General features: G+C 39.8%; 2 protein-coding genes across 3 annotated transcripts; both read right to left on the bottom strand.

Moving 5' to 3' along the window:
* Positions 1-2,059: 2,059 nt before the first annotated feature.
* On the bottom strand, positions 2,060-12,424 carry elmod3 (ELMO/CED-12 domain containing 3). Of its 2 annotated transcripts, XM_061037738.1 has the most exons (14): positions 12,337-12,424; positions 10,842-11,161; positions 10,386-10,532; positions 9,574-9,645; positions 9,370-9,444; positions 9,209-9,278; positions 8,819-8,881; positions 8,637-8,725; positions 8,033-8,156; positions 7,785-7,907; positions 7,431-7,561; positions 7,012-7,088; positions 6,800-6,927; positions 2,060-5,798 (listed from the first exon to the last, which is right to left on the bottom strand). In XM_061037738.1, the coding sequence occupies exons 3-14, from the start codon at positions 10,419-10,421 to the stop codon at positions 5,554-5,556; spliced, it is 1,233 nt and encodes a 410-aa protein (XP_060893721.1). In that variant the 5' UTR covers positions 10,422-10,532; positions 10,842-11,161; positions 12,337-12,424; the 3' UTR covers positions 2,060-5,553. The 2 variants fall into 2 exon arrangements, with proteins under 2 accessions (XP_060893721.1, XP_060893720.1); XM_061037737.1 differs by having other exon boundaries at positions 10,386-11,161.
* Positions 12,425-14,103: 1,679 nt separating this feature from the next.
* star (steroidogenic acute regulatory protein) lies at positions 14,104-16,900 on the bottom strand. Its single transcript, XM_061039323.1, has 7 exons — positions 16,691-16,900; positions 16,393-16,500; positions 16,129-16,259; positions 14,953-15,111; positions 14,643-14,827; positions 14,431-14,524; positions 14,104-14,336 (listed from the first exon to the last, which is right to left on the bottom strand). Exons 1-7 carry the CDS (start codon positions 16,752-16,754, stop codon positions 14,217-14,219), a joined length of 861 nt encoding a protein of 286 aa, XP_060895306.1. The 5' UTR covers positions 16,755-16,900; the 3' UTR covers positions 14,104-14,216.
* Between the last annotated feature and the right edge of the window lie 1,932 nt (positions 16,901-18,832).

Consider the following 18,832-nt stretch of genomic DNA (forward strand, 5'->3'; position numbering starts at 1 on the left):
CTGTGTAGGCCACACTCAGCACTAACACATACTGTAGTTTAAGTGTAATGCAGACAAGATAAAGCACACTGCAGACTTGGATTTTAATGAATCTGACATCCCTTTTATAAGTGTCTGTAAATTCCTATTAGTCAGATTAAGTTTGGAGTGTGAGCAAACAGCCTTGAGCTGAGCGTCAGCATCTACGGAGGAGGAAACAATGACATCAGATAGAAAGAGAGACGGGGAGTTGGGGGAGGGAAGGAGAGACAGAGTGAGAAAACTGCTGTATTCCAGCAGGCTCACTAGGTACAAATGGAAACAGAATTATATAACTCCATCCTGCCCTTTTCTACTTCTCTCATACTGGGCATGTGGACGCATAAGCAGTCAAGCAGGATATTAGATACAGAACTGATGTCTGTAAATAACATTATGAACACTTTTATTGGCCCCTGAATGGTATTGATAGAAGACGAGACCTGTATTTGTCCTTGCACTCAACTTAAACTACTAGCACATTTAAGAATGCAGTTAATAGCGCAGACAGCAGAGCACAGCATTAGCAGGTATGAAAAACTGCTCTTGGTGCTGCAATTTCAGATTCAGATTAGTGATAAAGGATTGGCTAAAATATTGTTTTCATCCTGTATGTGTGTGCTATGATTCAACAGGTCCACCACAACTCAGTCATCTGGCATTGTGGGACCGGAGCCACACGTCTGATTGAGCACAGATGTAGAAACATGCAGCTCCAAGATTCCTTTGGAAGCATCCTAACTTTATTGACCCAGCACCAAAATCCCTTTTCTCTGATTACCGTAAACACATTTCATCATTGCACTACAGTTGACCTGTATTATAGCAATGCAAGTTAGGAGAATCAGACTTATGTTGAATGACTTCTATGTGTCCCTGATAAAAGATGCAGCAGACTGAGGAGCCTTGAACCACTACTGAGACTTTCAAGAGTGTCTACACAGCTTGCCAATATAAGTTCTCAGCCCAAATGATGAAGGATCACAGGAACTTTTGAGGTTCACATAAAACTAAACAACCAACTGATGAATAAATAAATATTAGATTTGAATTTCAAAGAAGTAATCTCAAAGTGATTTGAAGACTGATCAAAACAAATAGTTGGAAGTCTAACATTTTACTCAACAGACTAGAAGTATCTGACTTAATGATATTTTTCAATACTTAAATATATGAACTACCCTATAAATAATGTATCACCTGTACACTTCATGCTCTTCTGAGGAAGATCATGTTGGCTCAAAATGTCACTTAGTGAATCCTTCAAAAGGGATTTTTGTGGTGTGCAGATCTTGTTTTGCTTTCCTTACCTATTCAAATTTTTGGATCCAGCACCCACTGAGAGGTGTGCGTGTCTTTTTGGATTTTTCATTGCACCTGTACACTTAAACAAGGCTTCTTATAGCCTTGGCCCTTTTAGTTTCAGATTTGTCAAAGTGTGCACTCTAGTGGCTGCATTACAGAAGAAAACTTCAGGTCCATTGCAAAGAAAAACAATTCAAAACATCTTTCTGAATGAGTTTTTAAATGTCAGTATTCATACAAAGTGTACTATTGATGCATTGGCCCACAATGCAAGTACAAGGAATCACTCACAGCTGAACCATGTTAAGTTAATGGAAGTTTAACACTATTTTATTTGTTTAGTCTGGAAGGAATGTAAAATATTTGCCCGCTTGCAAAGATTTCTGCCAACTCTCATTCGTTCTTATCCGGCCCTAAGAACTGGATTTTTGTATCGTTTCATTTTTGGACATTTTAAAACCAAAAACTAAACATCTTTCAATGGGATCAAAATATCTGCTAGGTAAGCTACCGTTAGAAAAGTTAGTTTAGTTCCTGCCCTAAAAACTGCAGCTCAAGATAATATTGAATAGTACAACAGAAGTATTGTCTGGGGAAGTTTCAGTTCCATCAACATCAATCCACACAAGTTGTCTTTGTGATCAAAAGTGTAAAGATCACATGAAAATGTTATACAGTTCTAAAATCATCAGCACAATTATTATAGAGTGTTCAGTAATTCCACAGAAAAGATCCATTCGTTTTTAAACAGCATTTATTTAGCTTTCTCCATACAATACATTTAATGTACAACAGCACATACTGTATTCTGAAATTACTCTCAGTATAAAATAGGGCTTCTACAATCAAGGTACAGTCATAAAATGCTCTGAGGGACTTGACGACAACGGCAACAGTAAAACACCTTCATATAAAGCGCAGGATCTTGAGAAGTGATTGTATTTGCCGAGCTGCTGATCTACACACCACACCTCTCAGAGCATCCGACATCCTGCAAGAACCCGTCGTTTTTTTTTTCTTTTTCACTTGGTTCTGGTTTCACAACTGAGGAGATTTCTAAATGATGACCAACACATTAGAATATGATCTATTCAATCTGCAGAAAATACGAGTTTTACGTAATATGAGAGGACAAATCAGGCCTTGTTTGGATATCCAATAAATATCAAGATCAAAGCATACACAGCTTATGACTGCTAATCAAGCCTATGTCTTTACAATCATATATTCAACCGTTTGTTTGTGCCTGTAGCTGTAAAGATTGGATTGTTTCTGAGTGTTTTCCTGGACATCAAACACTTAAACACAGCTAAAGTATACTGTACCATCACTGAAGCCACAAGAAAATCAGCTTATTTCAAACATTAGCCAATTACGGATCGTTTTAAAAAGGACATTTTTCATCTGCAGATGTGCATCATCAGAGCGTGAGTGGGCCTATATAGAATCTATAAATGTGTCTTTAAATAGAATACACGTAACATTGACCAGCTTTTTGTGTTAGTTTGCTTTTACATAGTGCTTCAGGTGTTGGATATACATTATATAACTTGTCCAATTAGTATGAGAGAAGGCCTAGGTAGAGGGAAACATAAAAAGAGTCTGAGAGGAGAGAGAGAAAGAAGAGATTTGTCTCAAGTCTTGAGGTAAGCAATGTTTCAGTATAATGCCCTACAGACAATCATACAGTTACAATCATTAAATCTCTATATACAAACTTCCTGATTTACATACACTGTACTGCTCCTCAGTTTAAAATTTAACAAAACTAAAGGTGAGATCATATTTGTGGTGCAACTTGTTTTAAGAGCCTGGAGGGGACTTAATGAAGCCTGGTTGATGACGCGGGGGTTCATGAACATTATGGCTATTGAAGATGGCCTGTTTCCTCTTGCACACATCACACATACTATCAAATATCTACAACAGTGCAAATTTTTCTGTTCAGTCAAAACACTTGCAAACAATCGGCTAAACTACACCAGCTCGTTTTTGAAGTAATGGCGGAGACAGGAGATGGCAGAGTACAACTGTTTGAATAGATGCAATCACAGAAAATGTACATGCCTGGGTGTTTGTACTTGTATATATCAATGAGGCCTGCATGTTTTAAGGGTCACATCAACTATCTTTACTGCGTTACATGAATGGAGGGAGTTGAATGTGGCACGGTGGCTCAAATAGAAGAAATAAAAAAGGAAGCAACCAGCACTCTCCTTCAATATGGCTCCACTGGATGTAGGCACCTTTTTCACTTGTACCTTCTTAGAAGACAAACTGAGCTCAATCAAAACATTCCAAGCCTGTCCCACATCTCTCCAGAACATACGCTGCGCCACCCCAAGTGTATCTACTGAAGGAGACTTAATGCAAATAGGAAACAAATGTGCTATAGCAATAACAGTTTGCGCGCTCATCGACACTACGGACTGTAACTGAGACATGACATCAACAAGCTTTACGAAGAGGAGGAGGCTATAAGATGCTACAGTACTAGTGCTACCTGAACATGCTACGGATTGAGACTACGACGATGGGAGACAGTTTCACATTAGCACAGAGCAGGAACCAGCTTTGCTGAGGAGCTCTACCCATTCTGAAACCAGCTGTATGTTTTTTTTGTTTAAAGCAAACCAAAGAATATTTTCCTTCAGAAATGTTATGTACCATTTTTAAAATAACTGAAGTACCGCCTGTGCAGCTTGATGGATCAAGTACTTAGTAAAGCTGGCTTATTGTGTGCAGAGGAAAACACCCCATCTGTAGTCAGTTCCTGTCACACACACACACGCACACACACACACAAACACATTCACATTCACTTGCACACGCGCACAAACCCTGAAGTAAGGAACGATTTCTATCGTCACACAGCACTATCGTTTGATTATCATTGAGTCGGAGCTGGGATTGCATACTGTACCATACATCTCCGAGGAGAGGCACCCTTCATCAATACCAGCTCATTCATTTCATTTCATTTCACACAAACACACACACTGGAATAAATTTTGAACTGGTCAAAAGAAATTACAATCACATGCTTTATAACGGAATGTAGAGGAAGCTCATACCAGATCTTAGACTTTAGCCGGGACCAAACCAAATACACACTCTTTGATCTGAAAGTGTCTCTGCAGCTCTAAACGTGACAAAAGTTATGGAGTCAGAGGATTTTCAGAGGTGATTTTGTAATAATTCACCTCCCAGGCATCCATCAATCAGCATATTACATCTGTCCCCTTCAGAAAAGACTGAATAGTTTTTATTTAATTATTTAAAATATAATCCCCCATATCACATGGGAGCTCTGCACCTAATCTATCAGACACCAAGGGTACACCAACACTTGGGATACACTTCCACACATCGGGACTGAGTGCCCATTCATCTTTCACATAAATTATATTTCATTCAAGATCTAAAGAATAATCCAAAGAGATTGGACCTTCAAAGAAAGCTGCATTTAAAGTCTTCTGTTTGATACATTTAAGAACAGCCTCTATGAGCAATTTTTAACTGCGCTAAAAATATTCAGCACTCGCAGAGGGTTTTCTATCTGCAGCTTTTTATTCATGCTGAGGGACAATCTGCTTCTGTGTAGCTTCAACCTGGTTCATATCTCTCTCATCAACAGAGCGTTTAACAAGATGTCTGACAAGGCAGCCCTTAGCTTGCATTTATTAGCCGCTAGCACTCTCACATAAAAGAACTGTATCTCAGGAGGAGAGGACAAGCCATGCTCCCACCTCTATAACCCTGACATACCCTGACAGAGAGATCATAGGGACAAGAGTGTGTATGTTTTGGACTTCTAGGCAGGTAAAGTTTAACCACAAGAATTTGGCAGCAATTGATTTGGCTACTAAATCCACAGAAAAGTGCAAACATTCACTTTCTTGCTGTTTTTGTGACATCTTGTGTTTCTGACCTGCATAACCTCTTTATATATATCTGGTCTTTATTTTCTATTTTAAAAAAATCATTGAATAACAAAAAAAATCTTATATAACTCTGAGAGACCCCTAAGATTAATCTGATCAAAGTGCAGCACCCCAGCATCAGCGGAAGGAGTGGAAGTGTTTGAATGGGTTCAAATAGCAGGTCCTGGATCAGGGTCTGATGGGGTTCTAGTTCTCTGAGAGTAAGCCACGCGCACATACTGTAATAGATATACTCACAAACGGGATTGCTAGCACACACACATTCACACTCATACAAGAGTCTAGCTTAGATGAGTCTGGCCTCTCCCTCCATGTCTGGCGGTAGATCACACACTCCTATGAAGTGCATCTCCTTTCCCTTGCTTCCAGTCCCAGCTCTGGCCCCTCGCTCCCCCAGGCTGGGAGAGGACTGCTGGGCCTGAGGGTCTGGCGACGTCCCACGTGGGATTCCACCTGCCCGCTTCTCTTTCAGGAAGACCTCTAGTCGGCGTAGCATCTGCTTGGGGTTCTTTTTGGCAAACAGCTCCACTTCTGAAGGGTCAGAATACACAGAAAATGTGGGACACATGCCGAGAGGACAATCTGTTTCTAAGTCTGTTTCTGTAATCCGACTGTTGAGTCAAACACAAAGACCAGTGACTCATGTGTTGAAGGAAGTCTGTGACTTTTTAGAAAATACATTTTCTTGCTCTGGGATCGATGACAATCCTCACATCTATCTGTTAAATTTGAAGCCAAAGCAAGCACCAGGTTAGCTTATCTAAGAAAAGAATAGAATAGAATAGAATAAACGTTATTTTCATTATAAAAAGTACAACAAATCTTGTTCAGAGTGGCGTCTCTGCAATAATGGTAACAAAAAACAACAACTAATAAATAGTGAATAAATGACACATAAATTACAAAGATCGAATGGATCAAAGTTGTGAAAAGCAACTTCTGAATAGCAGCAGGTGTTGCATGGTGTGCACATATGCAAATATTACTTTAGGTTCTTAGTATGCAGTCCAATAACAGTTTTTGAAAGAGGTTCTGCAGGTGATGCAGGACTGCCCCTTCAATATTTACTGAGTTTGGGAATTTTATCGGTCTGAGGATTAGAAGTGGGTTATTGGGGTGGGCTTGTTGTAGTTGTGGGGGGGTGATTGAGGTTACATCGCGTCCCAAGCTGCTTGAAGACTTCTATGTTAATGGTTTTGAACAAACACACAAAGTCAAATTCCTTGTATGTGTACATGAACTTGAAACCTAATTCTGATTCTAGATCTGACAGGAAACAGCTTACTATGATGAAAGACATGATGATGATAAAACCTTCTTCAAAACCCAGGAACAAACAGTTTGCACTGCATCTCATCATTTATCTGTACAAAAACAGGTGTGTAAAATGTACTTGAATTTACCAGAGGTTAATGGCAGGGCTCTTATTTGGTAACGTGCAGTGTCATTTTTACTTATTATTTATTTTTGTAGGCGGATACTTTTACCTTCAATAGCTTAGAAATCATACAAGATATGAGGAATTTCATTACCTTTTAGTACAAAGCCAGAGTCAACAATGGTCTTATTTTGGGTCTTCCACAGTTGGTACAGGTGCAGATACGTGGCAACGTAGAACTCATTAAGCACACCGACCACTTGCTGACGACGATTGCACTCCCTGGTTTAACCGAAGACAGAGGGGAGTGTTAGCAGAAGAAACGTTAAAAATGAAACCTCAAGAAAATGTGCATCAGTGACTCACTTGGACAGGGCTTCCTCTCTGAGCACTTGTAGAGCGATGCGGGTCATGTTGATGGACATCACACTGAATGGAAAGTTCTAAAGTAGTGAAAAAACATGAGAAAATTAAGGTTCAAGAATAGTACTTACAAAGACTACAAGAGCACGTCCTGAAACATGCGTGTCTAGTAGCAACTTTATTGATCCCTGGGGTTACATTTTCTTTTTGACATAGTTCCCTCTGCAGGGAGGACAGAGGTCAAGGTCAGCTAGAAAGCAGCATGCCTGGAGAGGGAGGGGCTTCAGTTTCTCTTTGAAGGATCGGTGAAATCTGAGCCTCGACTCGGTTGTCCAAACCGACTATAAACTATAAAATACATCTCCAAAAAATTTCACACAAGCATGCATGCACATGTTTGCTCTTTCATGACTCATTCAAACCTGTGTTGGGTGTTGTGATAACTTGTAGATGTCTCTAGCCAGCGGTAGAGTTTCTGGGTCCATCACGAAGTAGAGAGTGTGCATCAGTCCCAGGAAACCAGTGCCACGTAGATCAGTGGCTGGATCTGTACCTGCAGAATAGAAAAATCAATGCAACGAGTCAGAGTTCATCCTTCTTGTTTCAATACTCTCAAAAATTCTTGAAACAGGTATTCTTTTCTAGTATAATTATTTTGATTTAACTATGGCAATAATCGGGCTTCAGGAACATTTATCGTGCTCTATTAATTCCTGTATTTACTTGGAGAAACCAATAATAAGCTGTTTTGCAAAGACAGCATAAAGGTGTCTTACCCTGAAAGCCGATGTTCTCCCAGTGCGCCCCATAGCGAGGACAGTCCAGCCTGCTGCCAATCAGCCTCTTATAAATGGTCTGGAGGACACGCATGTGGACTGTTTGGCTGTTGTCCACATGGCCTATACAATTCAGACACAGAAAAGACAACGTTAAAAAAAATCAACGTTTTTTTTTCTTCTTTTCGAAACACTGGTGAGCTTTACATCTGTGATTACACTAACAGGCCCAGCAAACTAACACTCACACTGTGCAATGGCAAAAACCAGATCCCTCTCCTCCAGGAGCTCTCTGTGCAGCCGAGGAGGTCCGAACAGAAAGTGTGTGATGGCAGCCAGACCGGTCCTGCGAATGGTTGGCTGGATGTTCTTCTACAGATGGAGATGGGGATGAAAAAGATAGACTAGCAAAGAATACAATTATAAAGCAAATCCACTAGAAATCTAAAATCTGATTGAATAATTATATACTAATGAGTACACATTATAACTGCAATTACTGTAGTTCTACAATAATATTGATGTTTTTGTATGGATTTAGCATTAGGACCTGATGATGCTTTTACACTTAGAAGCCACTGTTGATAAACGATGTCCCTCTGTCAAACACATTCTTTAGTTTTTTTTTTTTAATTTTGACTTAATTGACAAATGACCCAACATAACATCCTGCATCTGTTTCACAATACAATGCTGAAGCAGATTTCTTGCCAATCTCTCTCATTTTCAGTGGATATAAAGTCCCCATATGAGACAAAATTAGGACCCATTTCTTAACAAACAAACCTCTCACTCTGCTCTGATATGATATTAGCGTTGATATAAAAATTAACGGCATGCTAAATTCCTTACCAGCAAGTCCCCAAGGTCTGTGGTCTGAAAGAACTGCAGGGCTTCATTGAAGGAAATGAGTGGGGTCGGGTTTGAATCCTCACTGAGAGCTGGACGATATTACAAAAAAAGGTCAAAAACTTGGACAAAAGATAAAATGATCATTTAGAGGCAGTTAGGTGAAACAGTGAGATGCATCTCACCTTGTTGAACGTTCTCCAGAGCGTCCCACTCCTGCCTGGCCTTTTCCAAATCCTCATCTTCCTCTGTGAAGGTAAGTTAAAAAAATACAAATCTTGGTGGTACAAATCACGGTACAATGAAAGATACCCATTCTGTTCATCCCCAGTTATAAATTTCTGTCTGACAGACCTACATCACTCTGTGCCACTGAGACCCTGTGCATCCTCCAAGCAGGCAACCTGAACTCCTGAGGGAGACCCTGTGCATCATCTAAGCATGCAACCTGCACTCCTGAGGGAGATTTCTTTTTATCTCTAACACCTCCCTGGTATCTAAGATACAACTATAAACTCCTGTGGGAAGAGGATGTGAGACAAATGAGAGGTTGTGTGACAGTATGTGTTTGTTACCTTCAGGCTTAGGCTGGTCCCCTCCAGCTGCCAGGGTCTGCAGGAGACAGCTCTGCTTCAGCACTGAAATCTGGACAATCAACAAAGAATTATATTATTGAATATAATTCAAGAAGTGAAATGTTTGCTGAAGTAAGACACAAAGAAAGAAATCAAATTACCGGCAGGGATCTGAGTGGTGCACTGCCATTGGTGTGGTCTTTGACATCATGACTTGTTATCAGTCCATTCATGACCTAAGATATAAAACGTTTAAAGAAGCAATATCTAAACAAAACACTGGTCAGGATAAAAATTGTTTATTTTTATCTATATATATTTTTTTTATATATATAATGAATTTATATATTTTTATCTATACTCACAGGCTTATGGTTAGAGTGTCCATTGGTGATTACTTCTAATGGTTTACATTCATGGGACAAACCGTTCAGGCCCTAAAAGGAGAGCAGACATAGAGCACATGCTTCAGATATGTACAGGATGTAAAACACTGAAGCTTTTACTTCTTTCAAGATGATTGCGTGTCATAATCTTTTTTATTTTTTTATTTTTTTATTAGTTCTGTTTAAAACTTGTTAAAATCCAACTAAAAAGCAAAAAGAAAAACTCAGCTGTCTCAAAAGTTGCAGCCTTGAAAAACACTAACTTCTTACTTATTCAGATGCTTCCTGTGTTGGCACACATAAGACTGAAACTATCACTGCCATGTTAGGTTGCATCTAGCCAGGAAAGGGGACATACTTATCCAACTGTTTACAAAAGCAGCAAAACACAAGGCTAAAGGCCAGGGAGAAGAAGTAATGTTGCGGCTAGAGAACCAAGCCGGGGATAAGGGAAGTGCCCTGTCAGCTGCCACCATGGCAACTTCCCAACCAAGTCAGAGCAGAGATTACAGCTAAAGCAGAGGCAGCACGGTTGACCTTAGGCCTTAAGTTAAACACATGTGCTAGAACTGCTTAAACAAATGAGCGTTTAAATGTTTAATATTGTACTACAGAGTGAAACAGGAATGGAAAAGTTATCATCAATATGGTGAGACAGCACAGAGTCTCATTTTACTGAAGCACACAGCAGGGGTTACTTTGTTTTAATGGTGTTAGATAGCTGTAAACCAAAACACTGAAATTAGATTACCAATTAGAAACTTAAAAGGCCAAAGGGGAAATAGTGTTACCTCAGTGTGGGCTGTGACATCAATGTCTTCTTCCATTGCATATGAGGGTGTTGGCTGGCAAGTGTGTTCCTGATCCTGGCCTCTAAAGGCTTCTGTAGTCACAAACTGAGATGGGCTGAGGAGCTGATGCAAGGGCCACCATGGTGTCTGTAGAGCACATTTTGAGTGACTGTAAGTCTCCTTGCTTCTCTCCTTTTCTCCTCATATAAACAGAGAAATCCACGTCCACAGTCACAAGTAGGATTTTTCTAATCTGTCACTGGGGCTCCTCTTACAAACCATCTTTTTTTTTTTGGGACAATAGCGATGATTCTGTGAATTTGATGGCAGCCCAGTTTTAAAGCTGCTCAAAAGTCAAACCTTGAGTTTATGTGCAGGAATGTGCAGGAATCAGTCTACAACAGTTGATATCAGTAAACGACTATCCATCAACACACAAGCTTGCTGGAAACCTGCCTCCTTCCTCTCCTCCACAGATCTGCTTGGCTGTTGAGTTCACTCCTCAGCCCCATTAGAGATGCACGGAAGCCGCACAATGACATTGCTTCTCAGGGCTCGGCTCTCCTTGTACGAGACAAATCATTACTTTGGCACTCAAAACAAATCCAGCACAGTTGCAGTTTAATTTACTTGCACCAAAGCTTTGTTATGTCTTCAGCTTCACATGAAACAGTAACACACGTCCAAAGCAAGAAGTGCAGGTGTACAATAAGATCATGGGTCATGGATAGAGTTCTTGTATGGCCAGGGTCCTGAGGAGGGGCTGTCATATGTATCTAAAAACAAGAAGAAGAAGAAAAAGCAATTGTTAAACTACACAGTTAAAAAAAGATGTTTGTCACTGTGGTGCAAAATATGTTGTTAAACATGTCAAAGTTTATTTAAAGAAATACAGCTTTTAGCTCCACTGCCAAATATGAAACCTTGTGTCAGTTTTGTTGCAGAACAAACTAAACTGATTTCTGTAGATTACAGAATTATTAGAAAGATGAATATAAGTGTTGTTCCTTAATTTGAATAATACTAATTTACAGTTTAAATACATTATAATTGAATTTTTACACCATCACTTTTAATTTTTAAAGAAAAACCAGTCTGAAATGAATATGTATTATACATAAGAATAAGATATATTGAATTTATGCAGGTTTTTTTTTTCATCTTTTTAGTTAAAAAAATTAAAAAGAATATTAAAAAGAATACACAAAAGAAACGAGATCTAAAAATAAAATGCTTAAAATATATTCATTACTATTTAATAATACAATAGAATACGGCATATATTATAACAATACTTATATTTATTTTACTATCACATAAAAAACACTTTATGACTTTAACTTGTTATAAAGATATTTACCTTAGTAGGCTACTTTAACCCAAGTAAATCACAGCAAAACAAAGCTAAATGTCTTCAAACTTCATCAAATTAGACAGTTGAACTCGGGAATAACAGAGAACAACTCAAATGTGAAGACTATGTTACAAAAAGTCCATCTTTATGAGATGACAGGTTTCCGCTCTGACACTTACAGCTAGACAACAGTCTCTGTAGCAACCAACAAGCTAGCAGTCTGTCAGCTAGCAACCCCGCAGGCACAAAGACGCAGCTCCAGCTTCTCTTCAAACCCATAACGTCACGTCCACGCACATTACATGCAAGACAGCCCAAATGCACCACAAACACATAAAGTATTGATGTCACAAGTATCGTAAGCAATTAAAGAGTTAAGACCAAGCCAGCAGAAGAAAAGCCAGCTGTCAGGCTAACTAAAGGGGCTAGCGGTAGCTCTGTGGAGCTGTAACGGGGATGGAGTCGGTGCCCAAATCCGACAGCTCCACACGGATTAATCTGCTTTTGTCATTACGGGTTAATAAAAACGCTACAAAACATTGCGTGCTGGGGCTTGTCCAACAATATTATACGATATGAAGCATTTCAAAAAAGTACCTCAGTTTCTGACTATTTCTCCCTCCAATCTCAGCTTCCCTTCCCCCGTCCAGTGGCCACTGTAAATTCCAGTGCATCTTGGGAATTGTGGTTTCCTGTCAGAACCCTAGCTTCATTACGTCATTGCATTCAGATATTGTAGGCGCAGGGAGCAGGGAGACAGCGTTGACCTCTTTTTCTATCTATAATTCCCAGCAGCACAGACAGTCTTCTTTTCTCAGAAGTCAGAAGACTTTTAATGTTGTTTTTTTGTTATCCAAACCAGATCATTAAAAACATGAAAAGCCTGTATAACGTTTGTATTTGGGCTCTGACTTGTTTTGGTGGGCCCTATTAAGTGCAACATTTGCACTTAATCACTGAAAGTAAATAGGCTGATGTTTGGACTTGAATTTTACTCAAGAACACACAGGTGGATATTGAATGGAAAAAATAAAAACACATTAAATCAAGTCTCTCGTCGGTGCCAGGGATTCAATATGACTGCTAGATAGTTTGTTTTGTCTTCCTGGATAATTTCCCCTGTCCTAACCCTAACATTTCTTCACTTTAGACAAATAATGAAACTAAATCTCCAAGTGGCTACAACCCTCCTCACATCTGCTTATGTTCAGATTTTGAGGGATTTAAAGCAGATGTCAATTATTACCAACTGGAACATTCTTTCAAGGAGGACAAATGTTTGTTTTGCGTTACACAAACCAGCACTAAGAACTATTCTGCTTAAGTTTGTTTTATTTAGAGTGCGGATCTCTGCTTCTTGTTTCCCTCCAAAACTTTTTTGTAGGTCCTATAGGTGTATTATTATGTAATGCTGCAGTTGTGCTGAAGAGAATCTTTTAGCCTATTGAACCAATGAAACAAAAAGTGAAAACTGTTCTACATCCAAGAACATGAGCTGTTACAAAAGCTTTTGGATCAATTAAAACAAGATAGGAAAAATGTTACACAACTCTTTATAATGGTGGACAGATTTCCTGTTTGTGGGATGGAATACATCGTTACTTGATCTCAGGGAATGTGCTGCTGGCTCACAACGAACTGCTTCACTCACTTCTGGGCTCCTCACACGTCTGAACGGCCAAACACCTGCTTGTTCTGGCAAACTGTCAGTCTGAAAACCCATCAAGGAGGAGGAAGACATTTTTTATGAACGACATCTTTCATGGTTTTAAAAAGAAACCCTTAAATTCTTCCCTCCCCTCCTCCATGATGATTGGGAAACAGTGTGTATTTTCCAAGTTAAGTTTGAGCTTTTCTTGTTCAGTTTTTTCATTTTGAAGGGCTATGTTTTATATATATATATATATATATATATATATATATATATATACATGTGAAGTCTGTTTGGATTAAGTCAAACATGATGGTTGTATTATAAGCTTTTATTTTTCTCTCATGCATCAGGAAAGAGACGGAGTCGTTATTTAAAACTACCTGTCCAACAGAACAATAAATTCATAAAGACATAAATATAAATGACAATCATCTTTCACTTGACAGTCATTGTAATTCAATGCATGGGTGTGTGACATCAATAAATACAACACGGAAATAAAAGTGCAATTTCACAGAGGGAGGGGGAAATTGGGAGTTTATCAGAAGGAAACAATGGGCAGATTGTTGCATGTTTTACTGCTCGCACTTACTCAACGTGTCTGCAAGTTAAGGGATGAAACGATCAGATAACACAATGAGTAAGATTGTCGGTAATGCTTGTTTTCAAATCAAAGTGGTAATAAAACACATTGGCCAATTTTAACCTGCGACAGACTTTCCAAAAGTCTCAGACAAGCATCATTTTCAACTGATCCCCTTCATGCTCCGACAGGGTTTGCTCGTCTGCCACCGTTGAGCCAAAGCTCAAGAGGCATCTTGTGTCAGCAGGCATGAGCCATCTCCATGGAAACATTATTAGCCATCCTTTGCCTGAGGTGGTTGGCAAAGTCCACCTGTGTCTGAGAGAGCACTTTGTTTATGATTGTCTTTGGGATCCAGCCCTGCACAATACAAAGACAAAGACATTGTTAGATTATATATATGTGTTTCTTTAAACCATTTTTGCTTCATGATTTGGAAAGGTCTGTCATTTACTTTTAGATCTATATTTAGCAGCCAGGTGAACTTGGTCTTATTTGGGTCTTCAGCACAGGGCTTCATTACAATACAGGTAGGACCATTCTCCGCTCTGAAAAATGAACAACAGAAGTTAAAAGTTAATTAGGTAATGACACTTTTCTTAACTTCATGCAAATATCCTACACATGACTTATTAACACTTTTGTTAACTCCCCTTCTTGTCTCACCTGACCACCCCCCTCTGCTGTGGCATTTTGGGGTGTTGAGTGGACATCCCTGCCAGGAAGCAAGTGGAGCCCCGGCGTTTGGCACAGCGGACACTTACAAAGTCTCTGGGCCCCACCACATTGCCGGGTGTCTCTGCAGACATCTCATGAGTGACCATTGTGTCTGTGCCGATCTTTTGAAGAATCTGTGGGATCCGATTGAGAAATTCTGTCAGTTTACTTGTAAATGTCTCCCTCGGAAATGTTTATAAGCAGGATCTTAAGGTTATCACTATGTAGGGTCAAACTTCTGGTGCCACGTCTTTCTTACCTTGACCTGCTTGACGTTTGGGTTCCACTCGCCCATCTGCTCCATATTTCCCACCAGCTCTTGATAAAGATTGTCAGGATGTTGCTCCAGCATAACTTCCAGCTTGAATACCTTCCCGATGTCAGGCACTGTCTTACTCAGGACTTTGTCTCCATTTGCCTGAGAACAGGTGTAAAATAGCACAATAATTCTTTCAAAATTGAATTATTTTTCCCAAAGCGACATATATCAAAGAGTAGGTTCAACACAAGCAAGGTTCTAGAGGAGGAAACAACAACAGTAAGTGCTAATGAACAGCTTTAAGTTGATTTGGACACAGGTGCTGACAGGCAGTGCACAGAGGCAAAGCACAGATGTTGGTTTTTTTCCCCTTTAAAGTTAATATGCCATCTTCAACAACATTGACAACTGCTCATGATAGTTCTAATCACTCAGCATCAAAACCATTCAAAATATCCTCATCATGGTCATCAATATCATCATCAGTAACATCAACATATTAAGTGTGCATTAAGTGTTCATGAAAGAGCTGGGTCTTTAGGTTTTCCTTTTGCAAATGGACTCTGCAGATCGAATGGAGGTCAGGAGCCAAAGATGGGTAGCAGAGGAGAAGAGTCTAGCTAGAGACTTAGGGCACTGTTGTGAAGGTTGGACCAGGTGCCTCTTGTTGGCAGAGCGGAGTGAGTGGGAGGGAGTGTAGATCTGGATGAGAGATTTTAGGTAAGAAGGCAGCCGTTGGCCATTGTCCCTGTTTTGTAAGCGAGCAGCAGGGTTTTAAATTTGATGTGTAGCGTAGGGAGATGAACAGCCAAGTGACGACCAGTATTTGATCATCTGCAGAGATTTGATCGTGCATGCAGGAAGACCCGCCAGTAAGGAGTTGCAATAGTCAATGCATGAAGACCCAGTACCAGGAGCCTTCTGGCATGCTCTGACAGGTAAGGTATGATCTTCCTGATAATGATGTACAATGCAGATCAACATAACTGTGCAATCAAGGCCATGTGAATCTTAAATGTTTGCCGGTCATCGATCACGACACATACAGTAGGTTCCAGGCAGACTTTGTGGGCATGAGTGTGGTTGTTACATGATGGAAATGCCACATTACCCAACGTATGAGTTATAATTCAGTAAAATAAGATTATTTCGTGTGTGTCCTGTATTGATACTCACAGCCATAGTCTCAATAGTCCAGCCATTTTGGTCACTGAGGATGCTGATGGCTTTCTGCAGTGCATCCTCACCTTGCTTCACATAAGAAATCTCCTCCTCACTATATCCCTTCTCTTCTTCAATACGAGAGCCTTAAGACAAGGAGCACAGTGAGTAAAATAGTAACACATCTTCTTATTGTTATTGACAAAAAGTCAAAAGTTAGCTGTGTTTCTACTTTTTATTCCATCCCTTTGGCTCAAATGATCCTCTTCAACAACTTACTGAGGAGGGAGCTACGTCTGCGGACTTGGCTGATCCAGTTACTGGGGCCCGGGACTGCAAGTCTGTTCAGCTCATGGTGAATGGCAACCATCGCATTCTTCCTCAAACCTGGGAGACAGAAAGCACACACTTACTATGACAACACAGCCAATGATTGCAGAAAAAGTAAAAATTAAGTAAAAAAACCAAAAAAAAACAAGAAAAACTTTTTCTACAGTAGGTGCCTTTTTGTCCAAGGAGAAAAGTAGGCCACGGCTAGAGTGCTCAATATCAGTCTAAACAGGACTCTCTCACTCACCTGTCATGTTCCTCATATGCCGGTAGGAGATGCCAGCACACAGTTTGAAGGTTGCAGGCAGCATTTTTCTGTTCTTGGAGTTTGTTTTATAGCTTTTAAAGAACGAGATGTCCGTAAAAGCAAGTCAATTACAAATATTCAGATTCTGTAAGAGCTGAAGATCTTTCTGGAAGACGTGGATAAGAACAGCTGTGAGTGCTGTGGAGAGGACTTTGGCTTTCTGTCTGAGGATTTCTGAAAGCGTCTCTCTATATAAGAGCAATGCCCACAAGGCCGCCGTGTTATCACCTTGTAGATAAACACACACATCACCTCACTCATCCAACGGCCATGTTGCCAAGGTTGCTTGGCGGACACACGACGAGGATGTTTCAGACTCCCACAAACACTGTGTCAGAAAATGTGCAGTGCCCAAGCCCACTGAATTGCTCACTTACACACACACACACACACACACACACACACACACACACACACACACACACACACACACACACACACACACACACACACACACACACACAATAAACACATGTACACAAACTTGTTCACGTATGATAGTGATGTTCAATGATGACAGAACCCGTCAGAGATGTCAGGCGGAGAGACCCTGAGTGACTCATCGAGCCCACCATGGTCACAGCAAGGAGGGCAAAACAATAAATTCCCTTTAGATGGTTTCTCCCCTCTTTTGATTGACATCTTAGTTATATTAAGAAGAATGTAACTCCTACAGTCATGTTTTCACTGCTATGCTTTCAATATGGTTTTGCACTGATAATTCATTGATTGATCCGATGATATTTAAGAAGTTTCCTACAGTAATAGATACATGGATTTATATTTGCTCAATATCAACAGTTACAAAGGGTTGTGACAAGTGGTCAAACTGACCTCAAATACAAACCACATGAGGATGTAGACTTAAATATTGTGCATTCCTTTGTAAGGGAATTACTTGTTGGAAATCAAAAGGAATATGAATCCTGTTCCTGCTTAGTATTCTGCGCAAAACATGAAAAAAGGTCATACTTGATTTTAAAGCGTCATTACAATAATTCAGCACTGCCAGATAAACTTCACGGTCCAGTTTTTTGTCTAAGAGAGGAGTCACCAGGCAGTTCAGTATTTCCCTCAAATCAGGTTTGAAAAAGGTAAGAAGAAAAACAATATACTCACACAGGCAGTGAGGAGGTTAAGTTAATGTAAAGAGACAAAAAAGTTGTAGACAAAACTGAAGACAGTAACAGAGTTAAGGAAGATGTTAGAAGTTGAAAAATATCCTGAGGGGATATAAACATGATATTTTGGGATTTTGCATATTTTTAACACACAGGTGGGTTATCCTCTGTGTTATGTTTGCAAGCATTTCCACTGGAAACACAACTTTTTGAACATCTGAGCTGGTCATTTCCTTAGTTTTAAAACCTCCCTTTAAACAGTTTTACTAGATATGTTATATGTCTTTCACATTTGGATATGTTGTCATAATGCAAAAAGACAGATGGAAAAAAAGGACTTTGCAGTTAAAGTAAAGATTGAACAAAACTACTCGAATGAGGGTTTAATAATATTGTTCAAAAGCAGCCTTGTCAGTTTTTCCACTGCAGTCAGAACTGTCAAACACATCACAATTCATAATACCAACATCCAAACATCAGCTCCATAACTCTGCTTCGGCTCTTTTTCTGACAGTAACATTGAGTCATACTCTGTACTCTCTCTCAACAAACGGCACACTATGATCTGTTAATAACATGTTTTATCACATGTTTTTACAACCTTGCTGACTGTGTCCAAGCAAAATCCAAACTATCTAACAGCAATATTGCCTCAGTGAGCTGCATGTCAGACGTTCTCTCAGAATCAACATTGCACATGGAAAGAGAGCAGCGGGCCATCTGATTAGTGAACAGGACATCACTCACAGAAAACAGGAAGAGGTGAATAACTCCCAAAGAAATACTCAAGTTACCTTAACCTGCAACCTTGCAGAGCTCTGGCCTTCTGCGAGTTGAGTTCTCTTATTATATATGAGAACACACAGACCTAGTACTATCTGACTGACCCATTACTCAGGCACAGTGAATGGACAACACACCCACATCTCGTGCACTGTAACGTCATTTTTTCTGAGACATA

The sequence above is a fragment of the Labrus mixtus genome, chromosome 5 (assembly GCF_963584025.1).
Source record: "Labrus mixtus chromosome 5, fLabMix1.1, whole genome shotgun sequence".
NCBI lineage: Eukaryota > Metazoa > Chordata > Actinopteri > Labriformes > Labridae > Labrus > Labrus mixtus.

Bases quoted from the DNA above. Each gene is read 5' to 3' on its own strand.
- elmod3 (XM_061037738.1), bottom strand. From the start codon at position 10,421: ATGGAAGAAGACATTGATGTCACAGCCCACACTGAG. The intron at 8,726-8,818 runs GTGAGATGCATC...AATATCGTCCAG, and splicing joins TCTGGAGAACGTTCAACAAG to CTCTCAGTGAGGATTCAAAC. The intron at 7,908-8,032 runs GTGAGTGTTAGT...TGAATTGTATAG, and splicing joins GGTTTTTGCCATTGCACAGT to GCCATGTGGACAACAGCCAA.
- star (XM_061039323.1), bottom strand. From the start codon at position 16,754: ATGCTGCCTGCAACCTTCAAACTGTGTGCTGGCATCTCCTACCGGCAT. The intron at 16,260-16,392 runs GTAAGTTGTTGA...CCTTGTCTTAAG, and splicing joins CAGACGTAGCTCCCTCCTCA to GCTCTCGTATTGAAGAAGAG. The intron at 14,525-14,642 runs GTGAGACAAGAA...TTCATTTTTCAG, and splicing joins CAGCAGAGGGGGGTGGTCAG to AGCGGAGAATGGTCCTACCT.